At 43.4% G+C, this 12,038-nt stretch overlaps 1 protein-coding gene across 4 annotated transcripts in view; it reads right to left on the bottom strand.

The window, feature by feature from the left end:
- The window catches only part of TBC1D23 (TBC1 domain family member 23), a 552,903-nt gene that overhangs the window by 273,895 nt on the left and 266,970 nt on the right, over positions 1 to 12,038 (bottom strand). For all 4 annotated transcript variants that reach the window (XM_069204869.1, XM_069204866.1, XM_069204868.1 and 1 more), the window contains exon 11: positions 7,718 to 7,888. In XM_069204869.1, the coding sequence (XP_069060970.1) occupies positions 7,718 to 7,888 (171 nt within the window). The remainder of the gene's footprint in view (positions 1 to 7,717; positions 7,889 to 12,038) is intronic.

The following is a 12,038-nucleotide window of genomic DNA, read 5'->3' as shown; positions in this document are numbered from 1 at the left end:
TGGTGTATATGATGGGCCCTTTAATCTTTTAGCAAGAGTGCAGAAAGCAAACGTCAAGGCTTTGGACTTCTGTAGAATATACTGGTTTTGCGGCACAAAATTGATCTTATTGTCTACTGTAAGTCCAAGATATTTGTAGCTGCAGATCGTATCGAGAGTGAAACCGTTTACTTTTATTTTGTTTGCAGGATTCAAAGAGCAGCCTATTGACATTGTTTTTGTCTTTGAAGTGTTAACCTCTAGTTTGTCTTTGCAAATTCGCCCAAGGCAGTAACCAGTCGTTGCAACCCTATTTTTGTGTGGCTTAACAGAACAATGTCATCAGCATACGATAGATGTGTTATAGCCAGACTTCCCATCCTTGGAGAATGTGAGTTGGTTGCGTCTAGTTTTGCAGAGAGATCTGCCATGAAGAGGTTAAAGAGCTGCGGGGCCAACACGCAGCCTTGCTTTAATCCTATATTTGTTGGTATTCTCCTGGAAACTTTTGAGCCGTCTGCTACCTTGATTCGTACCCAAGTTCTGTCATACAGCAATTCAATACACCTCAAAATACATTCTGGCAAACCCCAACTCCGTAGTTTGTTCCAGAGAATTGCTCTGTCCACACAATCAAAAGCACTTTTGAAATCCACAAAACATATGTGTACATTTTTCTTTAAGCACTTTGCTCGGTTGGCTATATCTCCTAGCACAAGAATGTTAGTCACTGTGCCGTAGCCCTTCCGGAAACCAGTTTGATTCATAGGGACCAAGTTATTTAAATTGGACCAGGTGAGCAGGTCTGCTAGGATTAAAGAGGCAAAGTATTTGGCTTCACTGTCAATTAGAGCTATCAGCCTATAGCTAGCTGGGTTTGCCCTGCTGCCTCCTTTGTATATAGGATTAATGATGGATCCTTTCCAACTATCAGGAAAGGTACTGTTACGTTCGACTTCAGCATATAATATTGACAAAGTGGCTGACCAATAATCGAGATCCGCCTTAAATACGGCTTGGGGGAGACCATTAGGGCCGGGAGCCCCGTCGATACGGCTCCTTCTGATCACCTGGGCTACTTTATTGGCACTGAATCTCATATCACTTTGAGGAACGTCTGTAGGTTTTAGTGAAGCCTTCAGTTGCTGATTTTCTACAGGAGGGGTTGGCTTAAAAAAGATGTCTAACAGGTAATCCACCCATTTATCTTCTGAAATTGAAGTACAGTTTATTACTCTTGCTTTTCTGTCTATTTCGTTTACTGACATACAGAATTCTCTAGTATTAGCCTTTCTTAAGTTGAAAAGTAATTTGATCCAGAAATCATCCTCCTTTTGGGTTCGTATTTGCCATAGCTGTTTCTTATAATTTTTCCAAAGGGTTTTTATTTGGGCACATAAAGATTCTGTAGGAGGTCTATCTTTTGTGGATCTGAGTTTACGTCTCAGATCCTTTCTTAATTCTAAGATATTTGGTGGCATAGTTAGTGGCCTCCGGTTATGAATTGGAGCTTGACGCCTGGCCGAGCCAAGTGATGGTACTAACTGTAGAAAGCTGGCCCACACTTCCCCAGCTGAGAGATCTTGGCATGCTGTTGATTGAAGCAGGGTTTTTATATTTTTGCACAGCTGTGGTAAAGAGGACTCCGTCCAAAACAAGCGGTTTAGATTGACAGAGGTTACTGTTCCTAATTCATTTATGGCTGGAAGAAAACACAAAGCGTTCCAAGCCAATTCTATGTGCTGAAGCGAATGGTCACTCTGAAGAGTAGGTATGATTTTGAATTTTTTAACATGTGCCAGCAGGGGAAGAGAGACGGCAGTATAGTCAATTGTAGTTGCAGATTTTGCACTATGATGAGTAAAGCTGGGCGGGACATCACCTTTCACCCTGCCGTTTAGCACCCTCATTCTCAGATGTTCTAAGGCCTCGACCAATTGCTTGCCCTTATATCCAGTTTCATCTGTATGGATGGTAACTGTGGTAGCACTGACCAAATTGCGTTTTCTGCTGCCAATTGCTCGTCCGGTTCTGGAGTATATATCAGGTTGCTGTTAAAGTCGCTTGTTACTAAGATGTCCCATGCTGGATTAGCGCACCGTATCTCTTCTACCTTTTGTAGTAACTTCTTGAAGAGAAGTACTTTGCGATGTTTCCGCGGATGGGCATAGACATTAAAGATAATTAGTGGAGCGTGACGATTGGAACTAAAATTTATTTTTATTGCTGTAAGTCCGTTGATGAGAAGGCCAGCTGTTCTGTTGTGACCTGAAGTGCCGTAGAGATGTACGTGGCTAGACCACCGCTTGCCCTGCCTGATTGGTTTGATTTTTCAGCTCCAATGTGGTGTAGAGAATAGCCTCCTAGTTCTATCGGGTCTACCAGCCATGTTTCTTGCAGCACTATTATTGAGTAGTTACATGGACATTACTGTAAATCCTTCTGTAATAATTTCTTTTGCTCCCGCAATGTTCCAGGACATAATAGTAATGGTCGGTCTTTGATCTGTATCTGATGCATTACGTATAGTGGGTCAATTACTTCTCCTTGAATTTAGGGTACGTGCCATCCATCTCCATTCGTCTTGTACGCCATTCCCTACAATTAGGGGGTCAATAGAGGTATGTGAATCTTTTTCCCCCCATTTGGATTGACGCTGTTCCGCTTCCCCGACGTCCGGGCCCCATCCGCGCTTGCGGGCCTGTGATTCCGTTTTTTGAATTGGTTCACTTTTCAGATTTAACAATAGGGAAAAAGGATAACGTGGGCTTGTTGGTTGTGATAACCGTACACCCCAGTTTTTAAACTGTTGCTTAACTGCCATAATTAAAGCAGCGATTTTGCTTGTTCTCCACATAGTCAGAGTTTGTTCCCGGTCATTCTGAGTGCTGTTGGAGAGGAATTTCAGTGATATTAAATCTGGGGACATAATTTTCTTAGTTGAAGGAAGCTCTGCCAAAAGCCTCAGAATGTTGCCCCTGTTCAGGCTATCTTGTTGGCCGCATGAGTCATAATCTGGGGTTAGAATGTCCTGCCTTGATTCCCTATCATTTTCAGTAACATAACTAGATTGGGAATGCTCTATAATTCTGTGTGGCATAGGCCTATTCCGTTGACCATCCTCCGACTTGTTTCTACTTGGGGCCCTTTTGAGCGTGCATGATTGTTTGCTTAAAAAGGCTTTGCTTTCAAGGTCTGTTGCGGCTATTTGAGTATTTTGAATCGTTACTTTTGTCTTTATTCGTCCATCATGATGAGTAGTTGCGACCTCCCTAGAGGGATATTTGAGATTTAGGGTCGGTGACAGGTGTGTTTCTCTGGTGCGAGGATTGAGTCTGGACTGCAAGTCGTCTGCTAAAGGAGTGAATTTATTGATCTTTGTGCCTGCGGAGATTACTATAACCTGCCCTGCATTGACCTGGGCGGACGATCTTTGCCTGGAAGATGTTTTGAGACTCGACAAGATGCCCTGGGTCTGGTCTGGAAGGGTTATTGTAGATAGTGAGGAAGTGGCTTGTGCGACAGCTGCATAGGAGGGTGGCTCTGGTGGAATCTTCACTGGTAATTGGGCATCTAAATGGATCTCAGATTTATCCTTATAGATGCAATTTGCTGCCCTTAGGTCTCCATGACAAGAAGCTGCCAACCTCGTGGCCAATGCGTGCCCGTTCAATTGGTCTTGGGATGTTGGGTGTGGCATTTTATATTTGAGCGACATTGGCGAGTCCGCAGGTAGGTGTTCTCCAGTGAACCATTGTTCTGAACTGGTGATTACCCCCTCCCTTATGGCTTTGAAGCTATTTGAGATTTGCATGCTGCCTGCGGTTCCTAAAGCTCGATTTTGCGGTTGCCGAAGCGCTGAAAATATGGGATACAGATTGTCATTAATTTTTGTGAGCTATTGGGCTACTTAAGTAACTGAAGTTGATTTTTTGCCCTTGGAGCAGGGGATCACTAAGCTCTTCAGGAGCTTGGTCCTTTGATGTTTCCTGACAGGGGAGGGCTACCCCTAATTGTTGTGTCTGGTTTGTTAACAGCCCAGGCCCCAGCTGCCCCGTGATCAGAGGTTGTGGAATCCGCAGGGTTGAAAGGCCCACGTCGGTGTCGGGATTTGAGAAGAAAGCAGCCGCAGGATCTTTCAAAAAGTCTGCCTTGTTAGTGAGTCCTGTTTGAATTAGAGCTGAAAATGGAGTGAGGGGCGCTACCAGCTGATCCTGTCTGCTACTTTGCGGACATGGCGCTGAGCACTTTCCCTTCCCTTGCGCCCTCCTTTGGGGTTTTGAAGGTTTGACTTTGCCCTCTGCTAGCATCCTGAGTCGCCCCGATCTCATGGTGGCTATCTCTTGGCCCGGATTGGTGAAAGAGAAGCGCAATTTGCTTTTTCCTGATGTTTAGGATTGCAGGATTACAGTGGCTGACAGCGGCAGGTGAGCGGGGCACCTGGGGGATTCACAAGCTGCACCCAACCTAGCGGGCCGCCTCCGTGTAACCCCGGTGCACTCTCTCTGCAGCAGTTTACAAAAACTGCTGCGCTCACTGCGACCTGCAGAGAATGGTGGGCCCTGGTAGGCCCTGAGCACTACACCTTCTGCTTAGGTAATAGTAGGTGAAGTTGTACATACGACGACGTACAGCAGTGGGCTGGGTGTCCGAGGGCTGAATGTTCGTAGATTTCGTAAGTGAGGAGGTAGGTGAGGAGCGAGGTGCAGTTGGGAGGTGCGGTGGGTAAGCGGGGCACACAGAGCCCACAAGCTGCACCCAGACCTGGCTGGGTCGCTTCCGTGTGGCCCTGGTGCACTCACTCCGCTGCTGTGACTGACACAGCTGCGCTCACCCTGCCTCTCTCAGTAGCCTTCACGGCAACAGCAATGGCCGTAACAACAGCGGATGCCCTCGTCCGCGTGTACAGCGGCGCCCTTGTTAGCGCGTCAGCTCCGTCTCGCACCGTCGCACTCACCCACTCCGTCTCGCTCGCAAAAATGTTTTGGAAACAAGTGGCCCAAAGACTTCAATAGGTCAAATGCTCTGCTGACTTTGGTCACTCTCCAAAAACTGTTGCCTTTAATTATTCAAAGTGATCAGGTTCCACGAGTACCTTACTTCATCCTCCTCGATTACTCAATAAAGGTGGGGCGGCATAAATTATGCAAAGACGTTGATTGGCTTATTTCTTTATCGTGTATCACGAAGACGAGATCATAGTCTGCAGCAAACCGGCAAGAGCACTTTAAAAATGTCTTTCATTCGAAGGAAAAACAGACATGCAAACGAGGTCAGAGCTGCCGAAGCAAAATAAGGTGACGACGGCGTCGCCTTGGGAGCCCAGGGGATTCTGGGATTCCTGTCACGTCACCGGCGGCGTCTGTTTACAAATGTCGACAGGATGATGTGTCCCTTGGCTGGTCGATTGCGTGTGGCCCTGGTGCACTCACTCCGCTGCTGTGACTGACACAGCTGCACTCACCCTGCTGGTCGATTGCTATAGTCTGATTCAATTGGGACTGTTTCTATTGGGTTTTAATTGATATATGTTATGTAATCGGATGATCTATTGTAATTTAAATGTTTAGTATTTTATGACATAAATATGCTACTAGAATGATAATGGTGATTGATCTTTAAAGTACTATTGAACAAAGGAACTCTAAAGTTTTGAGAATTTGTCGGAGTGCGAATTGATTAGCATATTCGATACTACAGGAAGCGATGTAACACAAACAGTGTCATCAATAACATAAGATGTGACCAGTGAAATAATGAAAAAAATCTAAACACACGTAAAACAGGTAAAATACCAGTAAAACTTCCCTATTGTGAAAAAGGTTGAATTTAATATTCTAGCCCCTTTAAACAAGTGTGGCATTTAGCGTATTGTGAGAACTCAACTCACATTCCTTATGGCTGCTGTGTCACTGTAATAATTGAATAATGGCTGAGGAAACTGACCAAAGGCAGGATTTTGCTACCTGGTTTGCTTTTCACCTAAGTAGTTACCATCTTTATTTGAAGGTCAGTAAAAAAAATAAATGGAAAAATCAGCCTAAGACAGCTTTCAAAATCATTTTAAATAAAAACTTAAAACTGTTCCTAGTTGGTTTCTCCCGTAATATAACTCTCTCAGCGAACGCGTGGCACACAGGTAGCCATGCACTATATAAATACAACTGCCCACTTTGTGCAGGCAGCCATCACAGGCGCACACGCAACAAGGGTTTAATATTTAGCCCAGGCTTTCCTCTCAGCAAATTAAGGGTGATGGTGTTTCGAGATGCTGGCGACCATGACAGCCCCATTACCTAGCATTTGCACATTCTTCTGATAAACAGGTCGTGTGGCCAGGGTAGTTTCAAGCGCTAACTCCATCGGAGGTATTACAGTGCTTTGCATGTGCACCAGTTACGTTGCGAAGCTCTTAAAATTTAATTAACACGGCAGCCTATCACTCCCTCTCTCCCACAGCAGTCGCTCTTCTCTTTTAAGCACATTCCATTGAAAAGCAGTTTGGATGTTTTGGTGTAAAACGTTAATGTCAACAGTGTGCACGTGGGGCATTTGTGTTGCGCACAAACACAAAAGATGACCTGCTTCCATTAATCCAAGATGCGTGTTTACGAGCTGCATTGATTGTGCTGCTAATCACAGTGCTGCGCCAGGCACTGTTCTTTCTCTGACACACACGCAACAAGGGTTTACATTTTGCCTTTCCACTCAACAAATTATGGGTGGTGGTGTTTCAAGATGCAGGTGACCATGACAGCCCCATTATCCAGCATTCACACATTCTTCTGATGAATAAGTCGGTGAAGGAGGCAGAAAACTGCAAGTGGAGGTGTTAAATTGTAGCTTTTCTACTATGAGCATGACTGCGCAGAAACTCTCTTCATATGCTTTTACTACGTTTCACTGAAGTTTCCAATTGTAAATAAACATCGGCCACAATATTCACTGCACTCACGCATTTAGCCAGCAACTCTGATGGTGGGGTGGTGAAAGTGGCGTTCTATTGTAATTAGCATGGCAGATTTAAATTAGGATGCTAATTGGCAACATTTTAATTTTTTTGCTGCAGATGAAGTAAAAAGGTAAATGGAAGTACTTTAACTATAGGCAGGGCCACTGGAATTATGTGGCATGAAATGACCAAATTATGAGGCAGGGTTGACCAATTTATGTGGCAAGAAAAGTCCAATTAAGCATTTACAATGGCAATAGCTCTAACTCTCGAAAATGCGAAACCTACTGCATTGCAAATGTTTGTTATACTTGCATGCCTGTGTTATGGTGTAAAACTTGCAGTGTTGTTCCACTATAGCAATAGGCCCCGCCTTTGTCCTCTCCCTTTCCTTCTCCTCCTCTGCATTGCCTTGTAAAATTATTCCCCATGGTACTCTGTTAGTTGGTTGTCATTGTTACATGCTCTACACCACTGTAATATGTTACTATTACCTTCACACTCACTTTGGTAACTGTCATTTTCAGTTAAATTTGAGATTGTTCACCAATGAAAAAATAAATTTCTTGTAGAGATTTATTCCAATGTAACAGTTACACTGTATATTTATGGGTAAAACAGTTTGTATAGGAGAGTTGTTTCTACTGTCATCCTAAAACAAAAAACTAATAATATGATTTTTAAAAATCGAGAAAAGGAAGAAGCAAGAAAATTCTGGCCTACGTACAGGCAAAGTTTTAAAAAAGTTAATTCAATTATTAAAATTACATCAATGTAACAACGTACCTGCAGAAAATGTGCAAGGACCATGTTCATGTACATATCCTCTTCCTCTCTGCCACTTCCCATGAAACATAGGTGCTCCCCACCAGCTATGGAGCCTGACTCTATGGACTGCTTTTGTGCTTCTAGCAGAGATTTCACAGACAATGCAAATTCTCCTGGATTCTGAAGCATCTAGAGAAATGTATAACAAGTGTCGTTAATAGAGCAACTTACTGATAATTTGCATTGCCTACAAATTTCCTTCATTGTAAGGTCATCACCATAAGGGAATAAATTATAAGGACCAGAAAAACAACCCGCATTTATTTTTTGAAGTTTAAAAATACAACATATACACTAAACAAATCATTTAACAACAACAGATAATACAAGACAGGGAAAAGCACATGTTTTTCAAGCAGCTGTCAATTAGGAAGAGCCTAGTCAACAGGCTGCTGGTGAAAACTTTGCAAAGTTTCATGATGGTTCATTTTAGTTAACAGGAAGGCTTCTTACAGTCATTACACACTCTCAAGTAAGCGAGGGATTGAGGCGCGTGTCCATGATACCTGTGGCATGTAAAAAGGACCTAAGGGCCCAGGCTCTATCATATCTGTTATGCAAGACCGGGTTGGGTGGTACACTTCTGGTTGGTTCAATTCTAGGACAATGGATATACCTAGGTATCTATGGCACTGCAGGAATTGCAAGCTCAAAAAAAAACATTAGAAATGTTTTTATGTGAAACATTGAGCGCATCATGTGTAAGTTGGGTAGGTAAACATTACGAGATAATGCAAGGAGGACCATAATACAGGATTTCTATTTTTATAATGTATATTGTTGCCAACAGTCTTTGCGTGTTTAAATCCTCATGCGAGAACCTATGAGCAAGTTAATTCTTTAATTCGGAAGAGTAAGTTTCACCTGGCACAGCTAATTACGGAATCCAGAAGTGACTTCACTTTCCGCACAAACATAACCTTCTCACAGAACAAACATGCAAATATTGCTTATTACAAAAACTACCCTGCTCCCCGAAAGAAACAAATTTGGGTCTGATGTAAGGGGGTTTTCCCCATTTTGTCTCTTTAGGAAAGTGTGTTAGTACGCATAGACATTAATCTTTCATTTACTGATAACAATTTAGTGGACCTTTGTCCAGATTTGAGGCACTGCAAGGGACGCTTTCCAAACATTTTTAACTGTAGGGAGTTTGAAGCGCTACATCATGCTGAACAGCTTATTTTAAAAAGTGCACTGGACAATGAGTTGATCAGCCAGTTTTAAAGTGTGTGTAGACCATAATTCCTGCACATGTTGACATCAGTCAGTCGATGTAGTTTATTTTACATTATCTCCGAAGTGTAAGCTACAGCCAACTTAGCATATGTCAAGCTACTCATCAAGCACTATAGTAACATTGTGATCTGAGGGACGAATCTCTCTTGGAGTTGTCAGGCCGAAGCACAAGTGCTTGAATTGCTCCTTCTCGAATTTGTTTGGGTGTGAACTCCGCTTCATGGTCATGGGGCTCTGTAAGCCACAGGGCTACTCACTACTGATGCACAGCTAGATAATAGTTCCTATGGTCTGGTGGTCCCATGCTCCCTTAATTACAGGCAACTTTAGCTTGGTTAGCTCTTTCCGTCTCCATTCAGTTCCCCAAAATGTGTCAAGCTCTTTAAATATCGCTGCTGGGATATTAAACTGTATGTTAATAAAAAAAATGTAAAGTAGACGCAGGAACATTACCTTTTCAAAGCTTGCTAAACGTCCTTCCTCTGACAGCAGCAACATAGTCCAGAAAGTCACCTGAGACCTCAAGGACTTTACCATACAGTGGACACTGCCCTCTATAATGTCTCCTTCCTCATGATACATATTCATATTCATGTAACAAAAGGTGATGGGCTTCGATCATATTGGATTCCCTTCAACCTCCAATGTAACAGAACATCAAGGTTACGACTGCGGTAAGGGAAAACACAAGTGTTGGTGAGATTAACTTGTAGTCATTGTCAGGATGTATCTCCAGAGTCTCTCAACAAAGTGGCTATAGTTGACAGATCCTGCTCTTTATCTCTTATGTAGAGCAATATGTTGTCAACATACAACAATATATGTGTTGTGTTGCCCAGAGGGATCCTCCACACACTCCCATGTAGTGTACTTTTGTCCACTAGTGGTTCTGTGGCAAACAATACAGGTGATAGTGGGCAACCTTGTCCCATCCCTCTTTCTATTGTGCAAGCTTATGATAAGTGGCAGCCAGTTTGCACCTTGGGCGTGGAGGCAATACATTACACCTCAATCCATGATATTAATTGTACACTGATTTTTAAATGGCACAAGATTCTGAATACATATACCCTTTCGACAGTATCAGACACTTATGCCAGGTCTACAGCCATGCACATCGAATTGGGCCACACATCACAATGCATTCTTGGGGAGTCTATCAATTTAGGCATTAACGCTAAGGGCCTCTCTGTCTTTACTTTTATAGTCCATGTTTAATATCGTTGATATGGACAACTGACTATAGGAGGCCATTGCTGTTGGGCCTTAATTCTAGCAAGGCTACGGCATCTCCGGTTTTATCTTTTGCTCTATAATGGGAGATTCGAACATTGCAATCTGTTCTTGAGTTAATTAGTTAATGGGGGAGCGGGCATATTATTTCAGTATTCTTTCAATGCATTTGGGTTCATATTTGTGTTAGAGTAGAGGTGCGTGCGGTAATCTCTAAATTACAGCTGGTGAGTATGGTCATTATGGCGATGTATGATGGTTGAGGTTTAAGGAGTCCCACCAATAATCGTCCAGCTTAATATCCTTCATGGTGCACAGTGTTGGTGTGGCATGTTTTACCTACCTATTGGAGGCCCTCCAGGAGAACTGCATTAATTACTCTGTTCTGATGGATTAAACTCAGATCTGTGACTGGGGTGAATGTTTGATTTGGTCTGCATTCCATCCATCATCTGTTTTTGCATTTGCTGCGCCAAGTGGGAAGGGTATTCCCAGACGTGGGTCCCGTGCTTGCTATGCCACCAGATTCAAGCTAGCCTGGCTGATAAAGGGTGATACCCTGAAATCGGTCCCAGGATGCTTGTTTCCAGTCCTGGGAAGACCTGCCTTTGGATTTCAGGCTGGGCTGTTCCCATGAGGAACAGGGTCGAGACTGATTTGCATATGGCTAGGTCCAAACTGGGGTGGCATGGTGAGCAAAAGAACAATGGATTAAACTCAGATCTGTGACTGGGGGGTGAATGTTTGAAAAGTTTCAACACTCCATCCATCATCCTTTTGTGTACTCGACCCCAGCCCATGACCGATGGTCTAGGGAAGTATTCTGTACGATATTCTCATCACAGTGATAGTGATCATGTGGGCTCCATGCAATGTGCGGGAGAGATAGTTATCCATAGTGTCCGTCATCGAACATCATACAAATCTTTGCAGCAATGTCACACGGCACTTAGGGCTATACATTGCATAGCCACTGTGGGACACATTTCTCAGCCATTACAAGCGTTCAGACAGGTGTGTACATGTGCTACTGAATTTACAAATTGACCTGTGGTGTATTTTCTGGGCTTAGTAGATAAGTGTAATTTTTCAGCAGCTGTTTCGCAGTATGTTGTCATTGCCTGTGTAATGTTGAGGGGCCCTATGTGTCTCATAGCTCATTATAGTAGCGCAAAGTGGTCGCAATTGACATCATTGCAATTATGCATTCAGACAATTTTAAACAACATTGGCAGTTTGTGGTAGGGTGCAAGAGTAACAACTTGTACTATTCTTTGCAGAGTAATCACCTGTGTCATCTTCCGATGGGCTAGCATCTGTTGTACATAAGGCTGTTGCTAAATCAACAGCCAATTGACGACCTTCCAGCATTTGTGATGGCAAGGGTATTGACAGTCTCGGTAAAGGTCCATTTATATGCTTGTGTTGTCATCTCCGAGTCATGGATAGTTGTCCTGCAGGTCTGCTCCCCTTCTGTGGCTTCCTCCTTCTCTGTAGTGTTTTTTAAACCAGTGCCATGTGTTTCCAGGCTCCCTTAAAAAGTGGGTCTGTTGCTCTATCATGACTTTCAAACGGGCTGGAAACAACACTTATGTAAGGTCTAATTCTCAGAGGTGTTTTTCCCATTTCCAGGAGGGATGCATATCGGCGCTGTACTTTCAGAGTGAAGTCAGGAGATATCATTACTGTGGAGTTCTGGACTAAATGGACCGCCAAGATGTGCCTTCTGGAGTATAGTGTCCCTGTCCCAGTAATTTATTATTTTCACTACAATAGGCTCGGGTAAGGCCCCGGAAGGGAGGGGCTT

This window comes from Pleurodeles waltl, chromosome 8 (assembly GCF_031143425.1).
Source record: "Pleurodeles waltl isolate 20211129_DDA chromosome 8, aPleWal1.hap1.20221129, whole genome shotgun sequence".
Taxonomy (NCBI): domain Eukaryota; kingdom Metazoa; phylum Chordata; class Amphibia; order Caudata; family Salamandridae; genus Pleurodeles; species Pleurodeles waltl.
The sequence above is the reverse complement of the archived record's forward strand: the minus strand, read 5'-3'. Positions and strand labels throughout refer to the sequence as shown.